The following is a 27,559-nucleotide window of genomic DNA, read 5'->3' as shown; positions in this document are numbered from 1 at the left end:
CCGAATGGTGCCCAGTACGCTGCCCATGGGAGGAATAACACGGAGCCTTATTGAGCTTCGTTTGGGCCTGGCACTGTCTGAAGCCCCTGACTTACATGATCTCCTTCAGTCCGGCTCGACTACCAAAGTCCTTTTACAGATGATATGAAGTGCTTAGGATAAACAAGTGTCCCAAGGCACAGGGCTACCTCGCGGCGCTGTCAGGACTTAGCTCAGGGTCCCGCCTCCCTTCTGATTGGGGTGGGGGGTGGTTGGGGGCCTGGGTAGGGGGCTGCCGAGGGGAGCCCCGCGCGGACCCAGGGCGCAGGCAGCGCTTGGTTGGGAATCACATCTGAGCGCAGCGGACCGGTCTCTACCGCCACCCGGCGATCAGTGTCTGAATAGCACGAGGGGCCCGGCTCGAGTTCCGTTTCCCCACTTCCAGGATCCTGGCCTCGGTCCGAACACACCCCCGGGGAAACCCCCGGAAGCGCTTTTCCGGTCAGCGCCCCGAGTTTTCCTCACGACCTTCCTTATGACCTTGCTCTGCCCCGCCATCAGCCTGCAGCTACTCAGCTCCTGCCCCATCGGGAAAAGGGTAAAAATGGTTTTGTCAGAGTGGAGCAGCCAGAGAGGAGGCGGAGACCTCAGCCCTCAGCTAAGGGAAGGCAGTCTGATGGAGCGGCCGGCCAGGGCCCCGCAGCACAGTGCCGCTCACTGAGGCTTCTCGCAGGGCGGATGTGAACTCTCAGCACGGCCGAAAGTGGGATCAGGGACATCTACCAAGAGCTTCACAGTTTAGCCCCAAGACTCCACTGTTGGCACCATGGGATGGCGAATCAGATAGGGGACTTGATTTCAAGTTCAGCATCTGCCCCTGCCATGCACGGCCCTTCAAGAGTCCCCGGGATGTTTCCGAGATGAGCTGAAGCCCCGTGGACCTTTGAAATCTCCTGAAGGCTTGGCTGTCTGCCTCTTGCTGGATCTCAGCATCCTCACTGGTTAAACCTGTCGAGGGCCCAAGTTAGTTCCTTTCCTTGGCAGGTAAAGGAGCCTTCCCTCCCCACGCTCGCCGCTCCAGGTTTGCAAGTGGGACCCACTCATCAAAACCCTAACTCCCTGGGCGTCCAGGTCTCAGGGACTGTGAAGATAAAGGGATGGAATAAGCTGGTTCCCCCAGGGTAAGGAAGCATACGTGAGGGGTAAGGCCTTCCTGTGTGGCCCTTAACTGGTGAGTGCACTTCAGGAAAAGTCTTACAGCCCAGAAGAATGGCTCCCTGCATGGCCATAGGGGCTGTGTGCTGGTGAGGATAGTCCTAACATCCTTTAAGTGACTTCTGAGCCATCACCTACATCCCGAGGTGGGTGTGGTGATGGAGCTTCCTGGGGCTTCTCTTCCCAGGACGGAAGGCGGTGTGTGCAAGGGGGCCACTGTCGGCGTGCTCCTGGACTTGAATAAGCACACTCTGACCTTCTTCATCAACGGGCAGCAGCAGGGCCCCACAGCCTTCAGCCATGTGGATGGGGTCTTCATGCCAGCCCTCAGCCTCAACCGCAACGTGCAGGTACTGTGGACCCTCCAGACAGGAGCCGGCCCGGCGGCTCCCCTCGGGGGCTCAGGGGCTTCCGAAGTGCACTTGGACAGCGTGGGCTATAAAGAAGCTGACTGGTGCCCGCCCAGGCAGAGCACTACCTACCACCAGCCCACCTTCCCTGGAGACGGTCTCTCCAGCATGATCACGTCTTACTTACTCACTTGAAATAAGCAGAGGCTCTAAGGTGTTGGCCTGTGGAGCCGCAGTGGGAGGGAGGGGGAAGGGAGTGGAGTGGGGAAGCAGGTAGGGGTTCCATTTTCTAGGACAGGTGCAATGGAGGCATTCGGTAAGCAGTTGGGAAGACGCCGGTGCCCCCTGCCCAGCTTCAGCCAATGGCCAGGTGTGTGCTGAGACCTTCCAGGCGTGGCTCTCCCCTGAGAGGAGAAACACAAAGGTGGGCTAGAAGAGACCAGTCCTAGCGGCTGTGAGTCTCCTTCTGCTCCCTCTCACCCTTCTCTGCCCCCTCTGGCTCCCACATGAAGCAGGCAGGAAAATTGCCCTTTTAGATCTCAGGGCTGGGCCGTCCTGGTGGAGGACCCAGGAGGCCCCAAAAGGGCAGAGACAAAATGCGAGCCCATGGGGAGCGGGGAGTAATGTGGAGGCAGCACCCTTGGTTTCGACCAGAGCCGTCCTCCTTCTGGGAGTCCTGCTTTGTGGTGCCCACTGGCTCTGAATATTGACAGGTCTGTGTCAAGCAGTGATTTGTACCTCCACTCATTCGCAGAAGGGCTTTGAGGCAGCCTGAAATATGGGCCGTCCTCCCACAGGGTTAAGAGAACAGGTGTAGGAAAGGAACAAGAGCCACGGAAAGAAAACAGTACACGGGGAGAACAGTACACCTGCAGCAACGGAGCGTTGGCCTTGTCTGGGCTCCTGGCCGTGGGACCACGTGGGAGATCCGGGCTCAGACCAGCTCCTCGGGCCAACTTGCAGACACTGCATGAGTGATACTGATCCACACAGTAAACAGCATCGCCCACCACAGACAGAAGCCTTCAAGCTGCTGCCTGTGGCGACCCACTGTGCTGTACGAGCTGTCAGGGTTCTCGTGGTGGCCTCCCCCACCCTCACTCACCCTGTCTTCTGTTCCAGGTCACCCTGCACACAGGACTGGAAGTGCCAACAAACCTGGGGAGGCCCAAGCTGTCAGGCAACTAGCCTCCCAGATCCAGCTGTTCACCGGCATCTGGGAAAAGCCCCACCACGCCTCACTACGTTCAAAGAACCCATGAGGGTAGGACGATGATGTCACTGAGTATCTTAGAGACATGTTTTCTTTGGGAGATGCAGAATAGGTCTGCAAGCCATGCTTGTTGAGGCAACTGGTTAAACTGGCCACTTGTGGAAGTGACTACTGGTCCATGGTGAACATGGGTGTGTATGTCCCTTTCCTTCCTCCTGGACATTGCAGATACTCCCAAAGAAGGACCTTTCTAAAGGGAGTGAGAAAGCATCTGGGGTTTCTGATGATGTTTCCTGCCATCTGTTTTCAAAGCTTGCTTTTGTGGGAAGGGACGAGCATGAGGGCAGACGGGCATCCTGAGAGTAGGAGGCCAGGAAGACGCTTCGGAATCCCATGGCCCAAGGGTTGACCCTTTGCCGGGACACCACTCAGTCCCAAGGCTGCAGGTTCTCATCTTCTCCAGGAAATGTTATCCTATTGCCTCTTGGTCCTGGAGTCTCCACTGTGTTATGCCCTTGCAAACCTAATCCAGGGTCGATAGCAAGGGGCACTAATTTTGACCTTCACCACTCCCATCGAACTGTTGAGAACCTTAAAATGGTTTCCTTTGGTCCTTCATTAATCACCCAGTCTCTCTGTGTCTTTCTCTCTTTCTTTCTCTGTCTCTCTCTGTCTGTCTCTTTCTCTCTTGCACACACACACATACCCACCCACACACACAGTCTGCTAAAATTCATTCATTTAGTTCTTAGTTCTTAAACATAAAGGAAAACACTGACATTGGAATGATAGTGTGAGGAGTCTTCACCTGGTGGCTCTTTCTGGAACTGCAAGCCTGTCTGAGTTGCTCTCTTCCAGAGGGGGCCCCTCCCAGACTCATAGCACACAAGATTCGAGGCCCTGGGGAAACCTCTTAGAGCCGCCTACCTTTGCTTGGAGACCACCCTACTGTCATCCTGAAAGCAGGAGGTGACCCCAAGGGCAGGGGTGGCTCTGCCCTGGGGGTGGGGGTAAGGGGGAGAGGCAGGTCCTCTGAAGAAGGCAGGAAACAGCAATATCAGCGTGTTCCTCGCCCCCCAGCTTGGGTGTGCAGGTCTGAGAGGCCCAGGCCTCCTTGCTGGGAATGCAAACCTTCTCCCTGGAGATGCTCACAAGTCATTTGTATCTCTCGGAAAGAGAGTTGGTTTTCAGGGCTCTGAGCCTGGAGCCTGCCTTGGTCCTGTCCCCAGAGCACCTTCCTGTCCCTCCTTTTTTTCTTCCTTGTCACCTGCCACCTCCATTTTCCATCTGGTGGTGAAACGTTCTCTCTCCTTTTTGAAAGAATATATTTTATCAAGCATTTTATTTTGTCCACTTGCTGGATCGGATTTTTATAAAACTTAGCCGGTAAACCGGCAGCAACTCTGTTGACTCGGTTCTACCTGCTTGTTCAGACGCTGCCCATGCTTTCTGAGTCACCCCGGCCAAAGCTGTGTAGACCCTGCCCCTAGCAGCAGATCCGACAATCCTACCTCAGAGCCCGCGCCCTTGGACCGCAAGGCTGCCTTGTCCCTGCCTTGTGGGCAGGTGTGGCCGCTAGCCCAGCTGCCCGGGGCCTTCAGAAGCTGCTTGGTGCTGTCGAAGCCTCCGTGCCCCGGTCCTGGCAGCCACCTGCCGGGGGAGCTGAGGTCTTGCCTCTTCGTTCTCCGCCTGCTGCGTGGTTCCCTGGGTGCACAGGGGTGCTTCTTGTCCTGTCCCGGAGCTCCGCCAGATCCCCCCAGCTGCCGGGGAGGTCCCGCCTGGGCCCCAGGCTGCCACCTGTCCTCCTGGCAGCTGCCTCTCTCCTCTTTGCTTCCACTTGCCTTTGGTTTCACTCCTTAGCCATAGCTCCGGGTGGACTCAGCTTGGAAGGTGGGGAGGATTCCTAAAGATGCAGAGGAGCCACGGCCTTCCTGGGGCGGATGGAGCGTGGCCCGTGGGTCCAGATGTATCGGCTGTGGGAGAAGAAGGAGCAGCGCCCTGGGGGTGACACCAGGAGTGAGTGCGGCCGGGAAGACGGCGGTGACTTTCTGCCATGGGGTCCGGATGAAAGGCTGGGAAGCATCCAGAACCCCCGAAGCTGGCCCTGGCTCTGGATCACTGGAGAGGAGCTGCTCAAGGTCAGGTGGACTTGGTGACACCCTCAGGACAGCTAGCGCCTAGGTCAGAGGGAGACGAACAGGGAGAAGGGAAGGTCCCACAATGGCAGGGATCTCTTTAGGAAATAAAAGGTGATTTTCCAGAAGGAAGCTGCCAGAACTCCCCCACCCCCACTTTTGCAGCAGTCCCCAGCCCCAGGAGGCCCTGTGAGTGCCCGGGACAGGCACCTTTCTACCTTTGCCTACTCCTCCAGGAGCCCAGAAGCAATACGGCCCATCCCAGGACCATCTCAGGCTGTCCTTAAGCCACCTCTCCTGTCCTCAGCACAAAACACCTTTCAGGGACAAGAACGGACTGAAGAGAGAAGGCAGGTCTGTGCCACACACCTGTGTTTTTGAGGGATTAGCCAACGAAGAAGGAATCATCAACAGCCCATGGCTTTACGTCACCCTCCCCGGAAGCCCCTGGGGTTTGGAGTAGAGGCGACAGGTCATGGGTTTCTCATCCGCCATCGAATTCCCTGTCCCTTTCCAACGAACGTGGTAGCATTTTTGTACATAAAATTATATCAAGACGATGCTTTTGTTGCGCTGTCTGAGGAATAACTTGGTGTTTGTCTATTGAGCAGTTTCAGTGAGAAAGGAATTCAAAGTAACTTAAAATGTCACGTTCCATTGCCTTGTAAATAATGCCTCCTTCACGTAATTCTGCAGTTTGTTCTTTGCTAGTGAGCAAGTTTGGTCAAAGTGTATGCCTTTCCTTTTAGAATTAATCCTTTTTAAAAGTGTCCAATAGCAACTCACTGCATAGCATCCTAGCTCCTAAGTCAAACCAAGGTAAGGTATCACACACAGCCCCGCATCCCCTTCTCTGTCCGGTTCGGGAAGATAATGATTCTAATTAGAGTGGACATCAGTAATCCTGACCCACAAGGTAACTGACCTGAAAGCTATAAAACTGTATATAGTTCTAGGCTGAATCTTCAGCCCTGTGTGAACTCTGTAGTTGTGACAGCACCCTCAGGTGCCCCGTGCCCATTGAGAGGGAGGAGGATGGGGAGTGAGCCTGGGGAAGAACCGTAGCTCACCAGGGGCCATGGCCACAGGCCCATCCTCCTTGCTCATGGCGCCCGGGAATGCCTCCCCACTTCTCTGTCCACCAGAGCACTCTCAGGAAAGGAGCAGAACGCAGGTTCTGTGTGTCCTTCTTCTGGAGATATTTGCATTTTAGCCTTAATTCTGGTTGCAAGTGAAAGGCTTGGGCCCCTGTGAAGGCGTGTTTCAGCAGCTCTTACACAAAGCTGTTGCTGGTCCGTCCCGTGACCACCTGCTCATGGTGAGAGAGTGAGGGTAGGGAAGAGCCCTGGGGGCTCGGCATGTGAATGCTGGAAAACAGTACTACAAGGTGCATGGATGATGCCAGGTGCCTCCACTTCTGCTCTACTGACGTTTCGGGGTGGGTAACTCTTACTGTTGTGAGCTCTCCTGTGCTCGGTAGGGTGGCTAGCAACACCCTCGGCCTTGACCCATGAGATGCCAGTAGCAACCCCAGGTTCGCTGTGACAACTGAGCATCTACAGACATTGCCAACTGTCCCCTGGGGGACACCCTGGGCTGAGAATCACGAGGTTATGCTACTGGTTTGTCATACGTCCGTATGCAGTGTGATGTGTAAGCATCCACCTCAGTGTCAGACAGAAAGCCTGTATCACAAGGCTGTGGGCCTTCATCTCAACACCCAAGCCCAGGATTATCCATAGGTCTGCAGTGTTCCACCGGCTGGGGAAGGTAGGGGAAGATGGGGTGAACCAGAAGCAGCGGCCAAGCTGTCAGGTCTCACTTTGTATCCTGCAGAGGCCCCCCACACCACACCCCCATTCCTAGAAGGCAAAACTTGTTACCTTATTTTTCCTTGGCCACGTTTGACTGGAAGCAACAGGAACTCCTTAATGGATTTGCGACCTTTATCTGGTTTTAAAAATGGAATCAGATCTCCTTAGAAGATATTTAAGGCCTGTGCTGATTCCAGGAAATCTCCACTTTTGCAAGTAAGCCAGTAGCTGTGTTCAGGGATCACATTCCTTGGCAAGCTCTCCTTGGCGAGAACAAGATCCTGGTGGCTTTCACTTTCGGTGGACTGTAAAATAGGTAAGACTAGGTTTGGGGTAGGATGTGTTGATCAGACACAAAGTTCAGCCCTTAGAAACTCATCTCTTTTTACCCTGGCTCTGATATTGGCTCAGGGCATGGGTGTGGGCAAACGTCTTAAATCTTTCCATGCTTCCGTATCCCCACCCGAAAATGGAACGAGTCATACTAACCTACCTCCTCTGATATATTGAGAGGATTCAGAATAACATTTTTTAAGGGAAAAAAATATATAGTCTTTCATCCATTGAGTCTAGACTACTGGTTCCCATTCAGTGAATCAAGCCCATGTGGTGACTTTCCAGAATGTTCTCTGACCACAGACAGTGTCTTCCATCCAAGCCTCTTAGGACCAGGAGCATGTATTTATTACACTGCTGCCTGGCCTTGAGGAGGGAAAACTGACATTTAACATAGGCTTCACATAACCATACAAAGCAACACAACACGCAAATGTTCCCATTGCCAGTGAGGCCTGTTTCAACGGTACTTTCTGTACAAAGTGCTGTAAACAGGCTGCGTATCAGCATTCTCATTGTTAGTCCCCATAAAACCTGGAAAGAGGTTAACCTGCCTTTCTGCCTCCTCGGTCACCTTAAGTTCTAGTATCTAAGGTGTCCCCTGACCCTTAGTGTAACTCCATTGTCTCCCAAGATGTCAGCAGGGGAGCAGCTGTGAGAACCAGTATCTAAGAGTAGGGCAGGAGACACCTGCTGGGTGGTCATCACAGCCCTGGGACTTCACTTGCGCTACCTGCTAAGGGCGGGGGGGTTTCCTGGCTTTCTCAGTGAATGAAGTTGATTTCAGTTGGGTTGGGAGTTGAGACCTTACTGGAGTCTCGTCTGGAGGCATCACTCTTCTCTCAAAGAGTGCAGCTCATGGAGGGCGCAGGCTGCCCACCCGAGTCCTGGAGAAGACCCTGGCAAGGTGGGCACCACTCCTCAGGCCAGGCCCTCAGGCAGGCTCTGAGGAGAGTCCAAAAAACAGACTTCAGGTTTGGAAGTGACTGCTCGTGGCTGCGGAAGCGGAAAAATGGCGGGTGTCCTTTGAGTGAGAGCCCAGCCCAGGGCCGGACCTTTCCAGCTCCTCCCACACCTGGTGACTGGGCGTCCCAAGCCCCCGGCTTCCTCAGCACCAAGAGGAAGTGCGGAGTGAGCAAGCACAAGTTAAATGCATGATGCAGAATTGCTGCTTTCCCACTGAACTGTGTATTAAGCATGAGCAATTTGTTTAACGTTGGCAAAAGGAATTTAAAAAGTTTGTGTCCTTGTTTTGACTGTCCACAGAACTTCCATGTCCCTGCCTTTCTTTACCCGTTTTCTCCCTCCCCTCCCCCACCATCGCATCCACTTCCTGTGAGAGTTGTTGGTATATGGTGGCAGCTCTTGGTCCTGTTGGTGTTCATGTCCCACTGGAAACACGGGGAGGGGGGAGGGGGGCGTTGGGGAGGTGGGGAGGAAAGCAACTTTTTTCTAATTTTTGTATTGGTACCCACACGCGTTTGTATTTTTTGAATTGCAAACACTGTGTTTTCTGGTCTTTGGGGGTTGGTTGGACTTTGTGTATTGCCTTTTGGAAAACCTGAGTTTTATCACAGTCTTAAGCAGATTTGAAATAAATTCTTTTGACACTGCCAACAACTGAAAGACAAGGCACAGTCTGTAATTTCTGCTCAGCAGTGGGGCGTGCCTCTCACCCCGCAGGCCCTGAGCGCTGGCGGGCGGCCGGGCGGAGGCTGCAGGGCAGGAGGACACCCTGTCTCTCACCCAGAGGGCCTGGGCCTTGTGAGGCGCCAGCGTCAATATGGCCGCGCTGCGTGTGCCCATGGATCTTGGGGTGATTCCATGACTCTAGACGATAGGGTCCATCTCAAACAATGCGGAGTTCATGAATTCATCCTTGCAGGAGGTGACAGGGCTGGAAATTGGTAACAGGTAACACTGTGGTTAAGATACACCCATGAATAAAACATTGGTCAGGGGTTATAAGAAACTGAGATTTGGGGGAAGACACGTCCTAATAACCTATGAGCACCAAGGACATTGACCAGCCCCTTCAACCACACAGACTGAGCCCAGGTGTGTCTGACCTGAAACTCTGTCCCTTGTGGCCTGCCTCAAACTATGACCCTCAGGAGCACATGTGTCACAGCCTCCCAACAGCCCCTTCGGCCTGGCCTCGCAGTCCAGTTACCTGGGGGACCCCTGAACGGCTTCCCTGGGTCGGGGCAGTTGCATACTGAGGTGAGGCGGCAGGGCATTTACTAGAGGGTGCTCTGTGGATGTCCCCCCGTGGAAGCAAAGGAAGCAGGATTGGCCACGGGGAGGTTGAGCTGTGACACAGACCCAGCAAAGGCCTCGGCCAGTCTGTGTGGGGAAAGCAGCACGGGGCTTTAACACCCTCCCCTGGATCCAGCCGGGACTGTGAGCCACCCTGGGAGAGAGGTCACTCAGAACAATGAAGCGGTAATTACTCGTTCCTGGGAAGGGATCTGTGTGAGGCGTCACAGCGCCCGGCACCATCCCCATACCACAGACCCATGCTTTGCTGAAGTCTGGGGAGAAGTTCCTCCAGAATTCCTGTGAGAGAAGCTCAGCTAAGGCCAGGGTCTCAAACTACATTCCCTGCGGCTGTAGCTGGCTTGGAGCTGCACAGGACGCTCACGGTCAGCCTCCTCTCCTAGTCAGTCTAGATCCACTCGCCCTCACCTAGTCACCCTCTTCTCGTTGCGATCCAGGCCCTCATCCCTGGGGGTCCGAGCCTCAGGTCACCAGGCCCTTCTCCCCCAGGGTTGCTGCATTTTGTCTATTTACCATCAAAATCAGGCAAAAAGAATGTGAAGAGATGGCTGAGGGGACCGCCTGCATGCAGCTGTCTCCCTGCCCCACTGGGTGACAGCAGCCCTACCTCCTCTTGATGGTCAGGGTCACCCCTGCCAGGTGTGGCTCTTCTTGCCTGGACAACCTTGGTTCAGCGGGACATGTGTTGTGCTGTTTCTTCCTTTGAGAAGGGTCTCCAGGTCCATGGGGCCAAGAGTTGTGGGGACAGGGAATCTCAAGGTCCCTAAGTGGGTCACTGGGAATAATGGTAGGGGGGCTGTCGTGTGGAGCAATGGTTGATCCACCAGACTGTGTCCAGGACTGGAAGAAACCCCCACAAAGGGGAAACAGCAGGCTGTAGACAGTAAGGGCACCCTGATCACTGCCCTGGAGCCCAGGTCCGCTCCCCTGGTGGCTGTTGCCAGAATCTTCGTCATAACCGTCTTCCTTTGGATGACTGTTTTTTCATGGTGGCTTCTCTCTGCTGCTAATCTTGCTGGAAGAAACTTTCTCAAAGCAGAAATAAAAAGCATGGTCTTAAGCCTGATCTCCAGCCCTTAAAATACAGGTCTCTTTCAGCCTCTAAACGTCCGAGTATTTCTAGAGCACCCAGTGGTAACAAAACCACTCTTTCGGTATTAACTTAGTACATTAAAAAGTGAAACCCAATCAAGAGGAGAAATTTATACTTGGAACTTTTCCAGAACTCACTAGCCTGTGACTTTGGTCTGTAGTCTCGCTAAGCGCTCAGCGGTTTGAGCCACATGGCTTGGGGAGGCGGGCATGAGGTGGGGCTGCCTCGGACCCTGGGCTCTAAGGAGAGAAAGAACTGACAGGTCACTTCTAGCGCCTGAGACGCTTCCTGGTGCTTTGTCACACTTAGGATCTTCCACACCTTTAAAAAAAATCACTCTTAGAAACTGCCAAAACACATATCCTGCCGACTACCGCCTTCCAAAATGAATTTGGAGAATAGAACACCGACTGCAGTCTCCCTTCAGTTCAGAGCTTTCGTGGAGTTCCTTGTTTGGCCATGCCTTTGCGGTCAAGTTTGAGCCACACAAGAACATCAGCCAGTTAAGCTTCTTTGTTGCGATCAAAACCTTATTACTTACTAGGTTTGGATCATAACTTTTTGGTCATAAAAAAAAGTCAAAATTGATTACCACCCTTGAAGACTTCTTTTGATGTCACAAGCTTTGAGAAGTTCCAGACACTTTCAGCAAGTGCAGTATCACTAAAAATAAATGTTTAGCCACCCAAGGTGATTATTTTGAAGGAGATTACATTAGTCTACGTGTGGGTATTAGGACATAAGTTAAAATCCTCTGCTGTGCTAAGAGTCACAGCTACACATACCACAAAGCTGCGTTTTATTTACTTAGCTTCTTACAAAGGACATCTTATACACTTGGGAGGCTAAAAATTACCACTGCTTTTCCCACAAGAGAGCTGCCCAATTCTCACACTGTTGGTTCTTTCATGATATAGTAACATTACACCACTTTTAGAAAATAAAAGGCAATTTGGGGGCACCTGAGTGTCTCAGTCAGTGAAGCATCCAACTTTTGATTTCAGCTCAGGTCACAATCCCAGGGTCTTGACACTGAGCCCACACTGGCTCTGCACTCAGCCGGGAGTCTGCTTGGGATTCACTCGCTCCCTCTCCCTCTGCCCCTCCCCCTGCTCATGTGCTCGATCTCTCGCTCTCTAAAATAAATACATCTTTAAAAAAAAAAAAAGGCAATTCATTTTTTAAAAAAATTTTATTTATTTGAGAGACAGCCACGAGAGAGGGAACACAGGCAGGGGGAGTGGGAGAGGAAGAAGCAGGCCTCCAGCGGATGTGGGGCTCAATCCCAGGACTCTGAGATTATGCCCTGAGCCAAAGGCAGACGCTTAATGACTGAGCCACCCAGGCTCCCCAAAAAAGGCAATTTAAAGCTCATTATTAGCATTTACAAATCAATAAATTATTATTTTTTTTAAAGATTTTATTTATTTATTTGACAGAGATAGAGACAGCCAGTGAGAGAGGGAACACAAGCAGGGGGAGTGGGAGAGGAAGAAGCAGGCTCATAGCAGAGGAGCCTGATGTGGGGCTCGATCCCGCAACGCCGGGATCACGCCCTGAGCCGAAGGCAGACGCTTAACCGCTGTGCCACCCAGGCACCCCGACAAATCAATAAATTATTAAGTTAATGAAAATCACATTATAAGCAAATGCACAAAACACCAGGGAAAGCGAATCTAGCATACATCTCACTGGACAAAATTAAACCACCTTTTCAATTGGTTTGCTTTATACTCCCAGTGCAGCTGGCCCTTCCCACCACACGCTCATCACCATAAAGCAGACACTTCAGACACTACAAATTTTATTTCTGATGTTTTTTCACCTAAAAATAGAAAAGCAGTCTATGAAATGTAAAATAAGTAAGAATAATCTGGAAATCTTGAAGGGTCCAGTTTCAGTGCAGTGGCACTTTCCCATTCCTCTCTTTATTTTACAAAGGACTTCACTTAGCCACTCGGGAGGAATTTATTTTCTTGATATCAACCTGGCTCAGAATCAGTGTCCCATTTTTGAATTTTCCAACCTGCCCCATTCGTCCACTAGACAAAATGCTGGGAGCTGATTTCTTCTTTTTGGATTTCCTGCAGTTAAAGGGAGAGAAAGGTAGCAGAGTTATGCTTATGAAGAAGAATGGCAGCACCATCAACCAGGTGGCCATGGTCTGCTCCCGCAAACTCCTGGGGTCCTCCCCTGCACACCATCCTCCCCTGCCCTACTGCAACAACCATCCGCCTTCCTGTGGTCCCTGAAACATGCCAGCCGCCTTCCTGTCCCAGGGCCTTTGCACTAGCTTCTTCTATGCAGAATGTTCTGCTACAGATCTTTCCAGGCTGTCCCCTCCTCTTCACTCAGTTCTCAACTCAGGAGGTCATCCCCCAGAATGACATCCCAGCCCTCCCACCCCCAGTGATTTTCTTTTATAATGCTTTATTGCAACCTCTTCATGGAACCTGCTACCACCTGACATCCCCTTGCTTACCTGTTTGTATGTTTCGGGGTGTTTCCCTCACTACAATGTAAGCTCCTCAAAGGCAGGTATACTCCCCCAACCCGTGCGATCATGGCTGAATCCCCGACACCCGACACCTATACACCTGGCATGCCGGGGACCCTCAACACAGACAGACACATGTGGCCAGGACAAATGACCACCCATGTGCAAGCTCACTAGGAGTCCAAGAAAAAGGTTAAGGCAAAAGAAGTCAATTTTGAAACAGTCATTCAAGGAGAGAGAAAAGGCATTTTTGAACAAAAGCTAAGAAACTAGCACGAAGCAAGAGAATCAATACTCAGATCACAGCGCTCTGCCTCCCATGGTATGTCAGAAAACAGGACACAGCCTCAGACCGCGCTGCCATCTGGGCAGGCTCTTAGCAGGGGTTGGGAATGTCAACCTCAGCTTCTCCATGAGTTACTCGAGCTGTCTGATCTTTGGAAACGGGAGCCTAGAGAAGATTCCTGATTCAGTTCTGAGGGAGCTGTTCGATCTGGGACAATGTCTTCCCGTCTTCCCCTCCCAGGACTTACTCAAAATGCATGAGGGACAGTGAAGCCCTCTAACGGGCTAGAAACACCACGTAAACTCCAGGGTGTTACTTTCAGGACTAATCAACAGATTTATCCAGATCATTCCTCCCCAGTACCTGAGGATGTCACTCACCTGTCTTCCTGCCCTCTCCTCTTCTTTTTCTTGAAAATATCTGTGTCTTGGGCCTGATTTCAAAATTTAAGATAATATATGTGTCAATAATGGATAATGGAGATTCAAAAACAGACAAGAGGTGTGTGATCAAAAGCCAGTGAGATACCATTTACTTGGTCATCTTTTTCTCAAGCAGGCATATTAAACATACGCTCAGTTTAATACTGAAACTCTTTCAAGAGTGTGAAAGGTCGTTCCAGAAGAGTCTGATGGGAGAAACATCCAATCTTCCATTTTAGGGGAAAGGGAGGGAACAGAGCACCTACCCCTCTGCGGTCTGTCATAGGCCCTTGTGTTCTGTACAACGTAAAACGTGACATGGGAAAAATATGACAGTGGCTGACGTGATCTGAGCAGGAACATGCTACCTCAAAGCAAGTACTCATGTGACTATGCCGGCTTCCCTGGCTAGTGTTACAGAATGAAGCTGATCTGAACAGGTGGAGAGGACGATCGTGTCACTGTGCATCTTACTGCAGTCCTCACTGCTTCCCGAACAGCAGGTCTGGCATTCCACTGCAGCCAACCACAGTAACAAAAGGGCTATTACTCATACCGTTCTCTTTTCTTCTTCTTTTGCTGCCTTCTTTTCTTTGATTTGCTCCTGCAACACCTTGTAATTCACATAACTGTTTTTGGGAGGCTGCAATGGGGGGGGGGGGAGAAACCAAAAGGTATCATTTTTCATTTTGCAAGGATCTCCCAGTGACCCCTGCCCTGCCTTGCCCTGGGCGCTCCCCTTTCCTGTATGTATCCTGTCTGCTGATGGAAAAAGGAAGCAGCCCCTCACCTTCGCACCCAGCATGATGGCGCGTTCCCGTTCCAAGATTCGTTCCTTCCCTTTTCCATAACCCGTGATCCCGAACCGGTGCACTTCTAAGCGAGCCTGCAGACGCAGAGAGGAATGAGCCCCATGTGCACTCCAGAGACTCCAAGGAAGAGATCTATCCCTAGGAGTAGCCCACGTCAGACACAATGTGCTGCAGGAACTCTGTCGTGCTGCGGTTTGTGGAGCTTTGTGGAGGTCTTACATAATTTCTTACCATAACCTCACAACACTCATTCTTGTGTGGAATTTTGGACAGTTGAAGCAAAGACTTAACGGCACACAAACGAGCAACAGAATTAGGATTAAACGCAGAGCTCTGCATACTTGGATTCTCTCTGAAACAAGCTATTACCCTTCCAGGCAAGAATTTCCACTTAAAAGTACTCTCCAAACACTCTTACTCACACTGAGAAGCCATTTCTCATAGCAGCTTCAAACACAGATCCGTATTTATTTGTTTAAAGATGCTGCAGAGGAAGAGAAAGAGTCGCCAATGCCCACTCTTGGCAGCTGAATTACCTCCTCCTGTCTTTTTTCTCAGGCATTTTAAAAACCTCGTTACAACCGCAGCACACACGCACCCCACCCTGCTTTTCTACTTACCTCTGCATCGTGGGCACTGCGGCCACCAACCAGCACGTTTTAAATGATGGCCTGATAATCAGTGGGATTTGCTTAACCATTTCTTCAGCCATTGGACATGGAACCTTTTTTTTTTTTTTTTTTTTGGTATTAAAAGTTGAAACAAATGAACAGTTTCAAACCACATACCTTCTCTAAGTTAAATTCTTGTCTATCCACATCTTTCCCAGGGACACTAGTTTTGGTCTGAAAAGAAAAAAAATCTTATTAAGATCACGTTACTGTATCATGGGAGTATTGTCACCAATGCAGTATTCATGTTTTACAAAGCCCTGAAACTGGCCCAGATGCCTAAATACCAAAGGATAACACAAGCATGTTGCACAAAAGTCTTCATGGAAGAAAATGTTAAGGTCTCAAAGCTTAAGAGAGGATGAGAAATTTTTTAAAAAAATACAAAAATAAAAAAGATGATGAGAGAAACTGATGTCTGTCTCTCATAAACCACATGCAGAAGATTCTGTTCAGTGGGGGTTTTGAAGAGGGTGAGTGAGCAGGGATTCTGGAAGGTAAACATTATATATTTTTTAATTATTTATTTAATTTTTTTTTAAAGGAGAGAGAGTGTGTGCACGCAGGGGGGTGGGGAAGGAGGGAGAGAGACAGAGAGAGAGAGAAAATCTTAAGGAGGCTCCACGCCCAGTGTGGAGCCTGACGTGGGGCTCGGTTTGATCTCACAACCGTGAGATCATGACCTGAGTCACAGTCAAGAGTCGGATACTTAACTGACTGAGCCACCCATGAGCCCCTAAACATTATATTTAAAAACTCTTTCTCTCCCTTTTCGTTCCCATCCAGCCATTAAAATAATGGCTAACAAAACTCTCTTAACTAAATATTTCCTTCAGGAACATCACATTTCTAGAAATGGAGATTTAGTTTATAATTCCCAATAGAAAATAATGATGCTCCAAATGTGTTCAAAGCATGTGACTCTTTACATTGATACAGCCACTAGCTCTGGTTACCAGCGCACAGAACTGACCAAAGCTTGAGGTTTTAAGGAAATGAGTTGTCACATCTGGCTAACAGCAGTGGTCACTACTCAACCCCAAACACCAAATCTGGACCAACAGGAAGCAGGCTCTAAAAGTCGGGAAGCCTCTAGAGAATGTGCCCTTCTCCCTCAGAGGACAATGGTGAACAGTGATGCTCGCCAGGGTAGGATCTCCTGCTCAGCAGGGGGCACTGTGCTGGGACACTGCAGTACCGTGCCCTACACCATGCTGAGAGGCCATCTACAGGTCTCATGGTCTCTCCTTCTCCCAATGGGAGCTGTACTTCAGCTTATCCTGTATTTTGGGTGAGTGGGTCAGTCACTGAATGCTTCCCCGGGTGACAGGCTCTCTCCATGAGGCCATGTACGGACCTCACAGAGGGGTTCTTACCATGACAGTGGGTAAAGCGCGCAGTGGTATAAATGTTAGCAAGGTCCAGGAAATAGGAAGACGCGGCCAGTGCTCTGAGTATTAACTAACCCACTATGGAACAGCGGCCCCCAGGCGGTGACCCCAGCGCACTCGTCAGCTAGCACACTGCACGCTGACTCAGCTAGACAGACAACACGGCGCCACGGAGGACGGCCATCCTCTAAGCACGTCACCCTGCTTTGTGCTCGCTGTCACAGCAAATGCATCTCCCACGTTACTTTACCAAGATCCCTGACCTTGATGATGCTTACGATTTCCTTTAGTCACGTATTTCACAGAATCAAATGCCTTAATTAAGACCATGGGCACATGAAGGATGCCAGGTGCTTCCGTTCCTCTACCCCAGAAAGAATTATTTCCTGTTCCGTGGCTGGAAAAAAATTCTGTATTTACCCTGAAGTTAAAAAGTCTTTTCCACTGGCATGCACACCTAACCTATTTAATATGATAAATACTGACACGACTTCTGAAAAACAAACGGCTTTAAATCTTAATGATTTTGGGATCATCCCAATCCTCAAATACAAATTTTATGTTAAAAAGAGAAACTGTGGGGCGCCTGGGTGGCTCAGCCATTAAGCGTCTGCCTTCGGCTCAGGGCGTGATCCCAGGGTCCTGGGATCAAGCCCCGCATCGGGCTCCCTGCATCGGGCTCCCTGCTCGGCGGGAAGCCTGCTTCTCCCTCTCGCACTCCCCTTGCTTGTGTCCCTTCTCTCGTGGTCTCTCTCTGTCAAATAAATAAATAAAATCTTAAAAAAAAAAAAAAAAGACAGAGAGAGAGAAACTCTATGTGGTTCACAGATCTCCAAATATCCATGAAACATGTGCCTCCTTTTCTAAAAACTTAAATAGTTCTTTCTCTCTTCTCCCCTCCCATCCGTCCAGTGAAGTAACGGCTAACTAGTCTTCAGAGTTGAACATTTCACGTTCAGGAGCATGAGATTCCCAGTGTCACTGGAGATGTCACCGATGCCCTGGGCTGCCCCGCTGTCAGAAGATCAGCGTGAGGAAGGAGCAATCTAAGAGGACCTAAACGCTGTAATAAAATTCTTGGTCACCTGCGTGACAGTCACTGTGGGGCTGAAAGCAGCCCACAGAGGAGAGGGGCAGGCCTCTGACGTCCCCGCTCTCCCCAACGCCAGCCCCACAGAATTCCCAGCCCCCGCACACTGGCCTCGGTTCATCCTGACTGTGGGGACACCTGGGCCGAGGGCCCGCGCGGGCCTGGGTGACAGGTTCGGTGGGACGTAGATACCTTGCCACTCCCAAGTCCTCTGTGAACATTTCGCCAGAGATATCTCGGCTTTGCAGCTCTTGATGTGTTTGAGAAAGGTCCAGATTCTATATCTTTATCATAAAAGCAAACGTTTGGAAAATAATTCTTAGCTCACTATTTTGTGATGCTGAGTCCATAAGCATGACCCCACCAACATCCAACTTTTATTCACAGCTTTTAAGACCTTTCAGTCCATCAGTCACCACATATTGCCTGACTTGGAAGACAGCGCTTCTCCCTGTCCGCTTTGCCCCAGTGCTCAGTCTGCAGCAGCAGGCTTACCACCTGCGGGCGCCAGCAGTCCTCCCCGGCTTCCAGGCTCCCCTGCCTGCCTGAAGTTAGGTAAGGCTACATGACTTTCTCTGGCCTAAGAAGTGTGAGCAGAGGGGAATACGCCCCCACCACAAGGCACCTCGAAGAGCCAGCCGTTCATCAACCCCCCTCCTTCACCAAAGCAACTAAGAGCCTTCCAGACAGTGGAGCCCCTGTTATCCTGGGTCCCTAGATGAGGACGGCGTGGAGCAGCACGTGCTGTCCTTGCCAACCCTGACCGACGTGTAAGAATAATCAACTTTTGCCTTCAAACCACTAAGATGTAGGGACTATGTTACCAAACCACAGCCTTATCTATCCTGACCCGTAAACCTTTACTGTCCTGCACACGGGAAAGAGAAACGTTTACAGATTTTGAGAACTTGCATGTTAGGCTCCGAAGAAAGCAGCAAGCTATAAAATGATGGAAGAGTTTGGGGGTGCGGGAGGAAGGCTGACAGTCCTCCAGGCTCAGTGAATGCGTCCATGAGCTGGCTGGCTGACCACGGCTATTTTCTGCTGCACTGGTTAGATTCTTTTAATCTACTGGTTACTGTCCAATCTTTGTCCCATGAGAGAGTAGTTGGGGAAATAAACGCTCTCTTTTTAGCCAACACTGGATTTGCTAAAGAACAGGGGTGTGGAACAGAGGTAAAGGGTGCCCTGGAGTGTGGAGGATTTCAGTGTTGAGCCCTAGGGAGCAATCTAGATACTGCAGAGATTACGAGGGCAGTAAGAACCTGCGACAGTAACGTGGGGACAGGTCTTTTTGGTGAAGCTTCTGGGTCCATGCGCTTGTGTTACTCAAAGGACTAGGAGCCTAACCTAACCCGCTCTCTCTCTCTCTGGTGGAGCAGCTTGCAAGCCAGAAGGCCTGGGGTCTGAACCTGAGCTCCGGTTCTTACTTCACATCCACAGTCCTTTCCTAGGGTCTGAACCTGAGCTCCGGTTCTTACTTCACATCCACAGTCCTTTCTGTGAATCCTTAGAAAATTCAGAGGCTTTCACACTTTAGAAAGGTAATACTGCGAATCCACTAATACAATATACCACTTCCGGAGGGGGCCAAGACCATAACCCGTGATTAAGTGCACTCATATTTCTGCCAGAATATCCATGAATATTCATGCCGAACGGAACAAACAGAAATAATTCCTAAGCCCCACATGAGTTCAGGTCAGGTTTTGCTGCGAAATAAATCTGCACCAAGCTTCAAAACAAAACTAAAACCTGATTTTCGAAGTTCTGGGGTTCTAGAATGGCAGATAGGGGGCGGTCGACTGTTTAAACACAGGCACGTATCTTAACCTCTTTAGGCAGCACTTTTCTCTGTAAAATGAAGACAGGACACAGGAATTGTGAGGATTCAGTGAGATAATGAACTAGTGAAAGGAAGTAATCATTGGGGCAGTAGCAAGCACCCGTAAATCTTAGTTATTATAGTGATTTGCTGCGTGTTTAGTAGCGGTCTGCACGTACCTGCGTCCAGGCCGCAGAAGCCAAGGGCCCCTTCAGATCTAGAGTCCACTGTCCTATTACTTCTATTATGTCTTTCTTACCTCTTTTCTCTGGAGGCTGCAAAAGAGGCTAAGGTTCGGGACACAGATGATGCAAAAGTGTAGAAAATACTGATAAATGTATCAGTCAAGCAACGCTTGGATCATTTTCAGCCACATCTGGTGCTTTTTCATTCTTCCTCCCAGGAAGCCTTGCACTCATTAAAGAGCAATTCAGGGGCGCCTGGGTGGCTTAGTCCTTAGGCGTCTGCCTAAGGCTCAGGGCATGATCCTGGGGTTCTGGGATCGAGCCCCACATCGGGCTCCATGCTCCGCTGGGAGCCTGCTTCTTCTCCCACTCCCCCTGCTTGTGTTCCCTCTTTCACTGGCTGTGTCTCTCTCTGTCAAATAAATAAATAAATAAAATCCTTAAAAAAAGAAAAATAAAAAAAATAAAGAGCAGTTCACCCACTCATTCCTCAAATCCCAAGTCCAGGTCACCCCATCGTGACCCAGGACCACTGCAGTAAACTGCTAACTCAGCCCCTACAAGCCTCTTGCTATTGCTTATCTATATCTATTTACCATGCAGGGGCCTGAGTAAGTCACATCACCTCATGCCCTTAAAACTCTCTGGGGGCTCTCCATATACTTTAAATTTCAAAAGGCCTGACCATTGCCTGCAAGACCTGGGAAGGGCCGGCCTTGGCCTGGCCCTGCACCACAGCTCATCTTCTTCTCCCCTCTGTCCTTCTCCACTAGGCTTCCAGCTTCCAGAATCCCTCAGGCCTTCTCACACCTCAGGACACTGGCATTGCTCTTCTGGCTCCTTTCACTGGCCAGCTTCAGCAGAGCCTCGTGTCACCTCCTCCTGAGACTGCCCCCCACTCTACCAAAAGGAGGTTCTTCCCTTGGAGGGTTTAAATTCTTTTTTTTTTTTTTTTTAAGATTTTATTTATTTATTTGAGAGAGAGAGAGAGAAGCAGAGAGAGCAGGCCAGCATAAGGAACAGAGGGAGAGGGAGAGGCAGACTCCCAGCTGAGCAGGGAGCCTGATGCAGGACTCGATCCCAGGACCCTGGGATCACGACCTGAGCCGAAGGCAGACGCTTAACTGACTGAGCCACCCAGGGGCCCTTTAAAACTCTTTTTAATTATATTATTAATTTACTTGGGATTTGTCTGATTCCAGCAGTAGACTGTATACTCCATGAGGGCAGAGGACCATATCTTGTTCACTGTTGGATCTTGGGGGTCTGGCAAACAGTAGGCACCCAATCATTTGTGGAATAAATGAGTAAGTGCGTAAATGATCTGTGAGCTACTATTTCCTGTCAAACTACTTCTACAGTCACTGCTTTGTAAAAGGGATAGAATTAGGAAGTTCATTTGTAGGTCAGACAGTTGGAATGCGCAAAACGTTATATAAATGGTGGCCAAGTTCCCTGATTAATCCATTAAATGAGGTGATGTCGGGGGAGGGTTTCCCCACATAGCCAATAAGCAGTGCTCCCACACCAGCTACAATTCAACTCAATCGTGACACTCTACCTGGAAATGGTATCAGATTGCACAGGTTAAGGGCTCTGTCCTACAAGACTGCTGCCCACTTCTTTCACCAGCTGCGAGCCCATGTTGTCACCTGTGCGTGCTTCTTACCCACCACCTACAGATTAGCAGTTCCCACAACCCCCTCCTTGGGTTCGATTAGTTTGCTAGAGCGCCTCACAGAACTCAGGAAAGCCAGCTAACTTACCAGATTGCTGGTTGATTATAAAAGGATATAACTCAGGAACAGGCTGATGGGGGAGATGCACAGGGTGAGGTATGTGGGACAGGATGGGGTCCTTCCATCCTCTCTGAACATGTCACTCTCCAAGCACCTACACATGGTCACCAATCCAGCTTTCCAAACCCTTGGGTTTCTACAGAGGCTTCATTACACAAGTATGATGAATTAAATCACTGGCCACAGGCAATTAATTCAACCTCCAGCCCATTTCTTCTCCCCAGAGGTCAGGGAGATGGGACTGAAATTTCCAATCCTATAATCATGCAGGTGAGTCTCCTGGCAACCTGCCCCCTCCTTCACAGCTTCTCCAATTCACTGGCTACAAAGCACCCCTTTACTGCTCTCGTCACTGAGGGAATTACACGGGTTACAGGAGTTCTGTGCCGGAAACAGGGGACAAAGACCAAATATATATATATACTTTTTTATATACATAGACCAAATATATATATATAGAGAGAGACCAAATATATATATTTCATATCTTACTATAAATCACCATAGCACACTATGAACACCTGTTTTCAATACACAATGCTGTTCAATCGCAGTATATATGTCATAGATCTAAGTTCCAGGGAAAGAAGGTCACTTCCTGGGTTCGGGCAGGACCAGCTGGGTTGTCCAACGTGTCAGTACCTCTTAAGTATTCTCCAAAGACAAGCAGCTGATTCCATGCAGGCTGTCATTATCTTATTAGACATCTGGGCTGATTGCACATCTGTCTGAACTGTCCTACAACGACCTGTAAGCTTTCAGAGAACAGGGGCCATAGCTATCATTTGCCACGATATACAAACTCTTGGCATAGCATCATGTATCTTAATTACTCCCAGCTGATTGACTATTCCTTAGCTGGCACTCCCTCTACCCAGGATATGCCATTAATAAACAGCGTAGTCATTTGTATTTGTTTACATGTTGCAATACCAACATCCTAAAGTCTTTTTACAGGCGTATCTGTTTTTATGGTGTTCATTTTCTGTCTCCTTGGCCGGACACACTCATGTGTTCAAAGGATACATTTTAAAAAGTAGGAAAGGGCAGAATGCTAAGAACAACTGAAAAATTTCATTAAGGTCAGAAAATCCAAAATATCGGATGAGCCGAGGTTCCTGAGAAAAGCCAACTACAATGAAAAAGGGATCAGTCGGAACGGGAAGAAAAAGAACCCAACAGCCCGCAGCAGATGTGCTATTAGTAAGAGACAGAAATGCGCTCATTCAATGCCAACGTTTTTGTCCTTTCGATTAGAAAACTTTCCATTCTAGAAAGAACCCAATGAGCCTAAGAGAAAACAGAAGACCAGGGCATCTGAAGAAATGAGGGAGGGTACTCAGATGCTTTGTTAGTTAATTCTCCAAACACAGAATTACATATAATGCAAAGCAGTGTTCAACCTTTTTCACTGCACGGCACATACAGAAAATACTAGTATTTGTAAGGTGCACGAGGGTTCCCTGTGGTAACACTGCTCACCGTAAGCTTCCCTGGCTGGCCAGCGTGGGAACTCTGGCTGGCTGAAGGGCCCAGGAACTCCGCTTCCTGGCCTGCCTGTAACAGCTCCCAGTGCCCCAATATTTGGAGTAGGAGTTGGAAACTTACCTAGAATCCTAAAATAAAGGTAGATGATTACAAAAACCACTATTAGTCTTCGAGGAAAACATGCTGGTGAGCATGACGTGAAGAGCTACCTGAACGCTAGGAAAGATGACGCAGCTGGTTTTTTTAAACCATAAAAAAGATGTGGTAAGCACTCAATGTGCTCACACACATTCGCCAAGAATGGTACAAGCCCGACTGTCCTTGCAGTGAGTTGAATTATGGTCTCCAAAAAAAGACATGTCCATGCTCTAATGCCCAGAATCAACGAATGGATCTTATTTGGAAAAAGGGTCTTTGTAGTGTAATTAAGGATCTCATGACGAGACCGTCCATCCTACATTTCGGGTGGGCCCTAAATCCAATGACAGCTGTCCTTCGAAAAAGGCAGAGGGAGATCTGAGACTCAGACATACAGAGAGGGCCATGTGCAGACGGAGAAGAGTTGAGGGTGATGCAGCCACGAGCCAAGGAATGCTTAGAGCCTCCAGAAGCTGGAAGAAGAAAGCACAGATTCCCTTTCAGAGGGGAGTGTGCCCAGCCAACACCTTGAGTTTGGCCTTTCTGGCCTCCAAAACTGTAAGAGAGAACATTTCTGCCCAGCAGCCTAGGAAACGAATACAATCCCCTTTCCCTTTAACGATAGATGGAAATTTACGGGACATGAGGAAAGTAACAGAAACAGAATATCTGGATTTTTGCAATGAATTTGACAAAACCATAACACCCTGGTGGGAAAAGTTGGATAAGCAACTATACCTTTCTCCTGGACTGAATTTTGAGTGAGACAAATGCAGTCTGAGAGAGAATACTGGTCAGTGAAATCCAACTGTTTTCCATCAGAATGTTAAGTTCCTTGAGAGAAAACAGTTTGCCCCTTTTGTTCAATGCTGTATCCTGATGCCTAAAACAGCATGAAAGGTCCACACAGCAGGCTTGCATTTCTCAAACTCTGCACATTCCTAAGGCAGTCTTGTTTTCAGAATTGGCCCTTGGCTGGTTCCTGGGAGCTGACCAATTGTCTGACAAGAGGATTTTTGCATCCCCAAGGCCTTGAGCCAAGCCACACCAAGTCTGACTAGATTGTTTATACTCACAATGTGATTTATGGCGAATACCTACTTTTTTTCTGGAGCTTCAATAACTAAGGTCAGTCTGCATATCTGCATAACTGATCTCCAATAGAAACTATGGACACCCAGGCTGGGGTGAAATTCCCTGGTTGGCAACACTTCCCACATGCTGTCACAACTCACTGCTGGGGAAATGAAACACATCTTCTACAACTCCACTGGGAGAGGACATCTAGACACTTACACCTGGTTTCCTCCAGACCTTGTCCCAGACACCTGTTTCCTTCACTAGTTTTACTCTGTATCCTTTTGTTGCAGTAATTTGTAACCATGATGGTGAGTACATGCTGAGTGTTGAGTCCTGTGAGTGCTTTTAGCAAATCCTCAAGCCAGAGGGTGGTCTTGGGGACCCTTGACACCATCTAAAAAGATACTCATCTAGGGGTGCCTGGATGGCTCAGTTGGTATAGCCTGCAACTCTTGATCTTGGGGTCATGAGTTCATGCCCCATGTTGGGTGTAAGATTCCTTAAATGAATAAAAACTTTATTTTTTTATTTTTGATAAAAACTTTTTAAAACAATTTTATTTATTTATTTGAAAGAGACACAGAGAGAGAGAAAGAAAGAAAGCACAAGCAGGGGGAGGGGAAGAGGGAGAGGGAGAAGCAGGCTCCCCGCTGAGCAGGAAGCCTAGATCCCAGGACCCTGAGATCATGACCTGAGCTGAAGGCAGATTCTTAACCGACTGACCCACCAAGGCACCCAAACCTTTTTTTTAAGAAAAAAAAGAAAAGATACTTCTCTAAAACTGCAATATCAGGGTTTTCACCACATACGTATAAACTAACCAACTCGTTACCTGTGCGCTCTCATCTTGATCCAGCTTCTCTTTTCTTTTCTTATTTCTGCTGTGAAATTCTACCACTTCTACTGGCTCCCCGCTGTTCTTCAGGGTTGAGGGAGATACTACAGCACTAGGGACTTCTGGTCCTGAAGGGGAACCAGTGGGGGACACAGCAGGAGCACGCTGCAGCTCTTCTCGGAGTTCCTTGAAGAAGCTGGAGGCACTCTTCCTTTGGCCTCTTACAAGAGAATCAGGTAGGGGAGCCGGCTCTGTTGCCATGGCCATTGGAGTCCCAGCACCTCTCTTCTTGTTTTCTCCTCTCTTTCTGATCCTTTTCTGTTCTGTTTCATCTTCTGTCTCTCCTGTTTGTTCAAACACAGAGTGGAAAAATAAATAGCTTTGGTTTTATGAAATGGTCAAACCATGTGAATGCGCTTGTACATACACCACGGCTATCAACACCCAGACATACAAAGAAAACAAAAGATTTCTTTTTCTTCAAATGGGGTTGTATTTGCACGCTTTTTTTTTTTTGGTATTTTTATTTATTTTTAAAATTTTAATTCAATTAATTCACATATAATGTATTATTGGTTTCAGAAGTACACGTCTGTGATTCATCAGTCTCATATAATACCCAGTGCTCATTATATCACATGCCCTCCTTAATGCCTATCACCCAGTTACCCCAATCCCCCACTCCCCTCCCCTCCAGCAACCCTCAGTTTGTTTCCTATGATTAAGAGTCTCTTATGGTTTGTTTGCACAACTTGTAGAATCCAAGATGTGCCATCTTTTGCTAGGTAACTATACTCATGTCTTTGACTCATGACACAATTACTTCAGCCCTTACTTCAGTCCATACTAACAGCAAGCTCAAGGCAATAGTCCCTGGGGAACTGGTAATCCCAGCTGGCTCATGCTTTGCGCTAAAAATGTCTGCCAGTGCATCTGGTGTTTTGTTTTTTAACTCTCTAGGATTACAGATGGGTATTAGTCTTCCCTTTCTTTTTTCACTTATGAATTAAGATGAACCGACAAGTGATTCAATTTGAACACATTTATTTTCTATGAAATCCCTTTATCTCCTCTTTGTTTCACCTGTTCAATTCTGACCAGTCACGTGAAGGTTCTGACCTCATTACTCACCCACGGTGCCAGCCAGTATCACAGTGCTCCCTAAATATAGGCTGATCATTTATGTTTACTTATATTAAGGGTCAACTAAACTTTGGCACTGGGCACCTAAAAATGGGTAGTTACAGCCCAAGCCTTCAGAGCTCCTCACATAATTTCAAGCCTGTGCTAACGTAAACTGTATTTAGGATTTGGCAGAATTGTCTTTTCCTCTAGTTTTTAAACTTCTCAAGGCCAAAGACTAAGTCTTCTCTGTCCTCTGATACTCCCAAGGGCGCAAGATGTTGTGTCCACAGGACAGGTCAATTCAAGGGGAGGGACCGGGGCTAGAGAGTCTGGGGATTGGAACCCAGGCTCTGCAAATCAATAGCTAGGTGGACTTTGATAAGTTTTTTAACCCCTAATGCTTGTTTCTACATTTGTAATAAATGCGATTAATGACAGTATGTATTTCACCAGGAAGCGAAGATTAAATGAGTAAATACATGAAAGACATGGACTATATGGCAAATTCTCTACACTAATTAGCTATTATTTTTACTGTGTAAGTGAGCTTAGAATTTTGAGCAATGGCTCTAAACTACAATAGCTTTTGCAACAGCAGGTTACAAATTTAAGAAATGTTTGCTCCTTAAAGACACTAATGCCTAGGCTAGCTCTTGCCTGAACAAGGGATGTCACCTAACCTGGAACAAATTCTTCAGAGTGTGTGGAACTGTCTTCCTACTAAAGCGCCACATGGTTGCCAATCTTGAACAACCGTTTTTCTTTCCTTTCTCCGAGCAAGATAAAAGGAGAGGCTGGCCAACTTAGTGGAAGAAAAGGCTGTGAAACGCTTCACGTGAAAACCCTGTCCGAAGTCCGCGAGGGAGGAACACACTGAAGGTTGGGACTCTAGGATGACAAGGTGGTACAAACGCACCAGGGTCACCCGTGTTTGGAAGGGTGGTGTGGGATGCGGGCTTCCCAGAGGGCCAGGAAATGTGAAAGGGTGGGCTATTTCCGAGAGGCCAAGGTCCCATGCGATCACACCCTGTAAGCCTGAACGCCTTGGTGACGAGCAACTAGGTGGTGCCCACACTCAGGGACGACTTGCGAGGCTTGATCCATGAAAAATAACAAAAGAGCCCAATCGTGAGGCGGGGGGAGGGGGGGACCTCTGTCGGAGGTGTGTGCTGGACTCGTCATGGGAACCAGGGCGGAGTAGCTGAGGGGTGCTCCACGTGCAAGAACCGAGAGCCGAGGGCGGCCCAGTTCCGAAGGCACAGCAGACCCTCAGCTGCCAGTCCACTCTCCACGTGGGCTGCGAGACCCTGCACTCACCAAAATCGTAGAGGTTCCGGAGCAGGTAGTCCAAGAGTGTCTGAGAGCCGGAAGGCGCGCGGGCGCCCAACCTCTGCTCCTGAGCCATGGCGGGGGCGGCGGGGGGAGGTGCCACCGCGGTACCGCCCAGAGCCCGCGGGGATTTCGGCCTCGCGGCACCCACGCTTCCGAGTTACGCGGTGC

General features: G+C 49.2%; 2 protein-coding genes across 3 annotated transcripts in view; one reads left to right on the top strand and one right to left on the bottom strand.

Annotated features, from left to right (window-relative positions):
- The window catches only part of TRIM67 (tripartite motif containing 67), a 47,363-nt gene extending 38,711 nt beyond the window's left edge, over positions 1 to 8,652 (top strand). For both annotated transcript variants that reach the window (XM_019797350.2, XM_019797349.2), the window contains exons 9-10: positions 1,382 to 1,544; positions 2,667 to 8,652. In XM_019797350.2, the coding sequence (XP_019652909.2) occupies positions 1,382 to 1,544; positions 2,667 to 2,732 (229 nt within the window). In that variant the 3' untranslated portion in view covers positions 2,733 to 8,652. The remainder of the gene's footprint in view (positions 1 to 1,381; positions 1,545 to 2,666) is intronic.
- A 3,550-nt stretch (positions 8,653 to 12,202) lies between these two features.
- Positions 12,203 to 27,508, bottom strand: C6H1orf131 (chromosome 6 C1orf131 homolog). The gene is made up of 7 exons (XM_002917094.4): positions 27,377 to 27,508; positions 24,932 to 25,278; positions 15,221 to 15,277; positions 14,411 to 14,506; positions 14,177 to 14,263; positions 13,579 to 13,631; positions 12,203 to 12,499 (listed from the first exon to the last, which is right to left on the bottom strand). Exons 1-7 carry the CDS (start codon positions 27,462 to 27,464, stop codon positions 12,361 to 12,363), a joined length of 867 nt encoding a protein of 288 aa, XP_002917140.1. The 5' UTR covers positions 27,465 to 27,508; the 3' UTR covers positions 12,203 to 12,360.
- Between the last annotated feature and the right edge of the window lie 51 nt (positions 27,509 to 27,559).

The sequence above is a fragment of the Ailuropoda melanoleuca genome, chromosome 6 (genome assembly GCF_002007445.2).
Source record: "Ailuropoda melanoleuca isolate Jingjing chromosome 6, ASM200744v2, whole genome shotgun sequence".
Lineage (NCBI taxonomy): Eukaryota > Metazoa > Chordata > Mammalia > Carnivora > Ursidae > Ailuropoda > Ailuropoda melanoleuca.
This window is presented reverse-complemented; position numbering and strand designations above follow the sequence as displayed.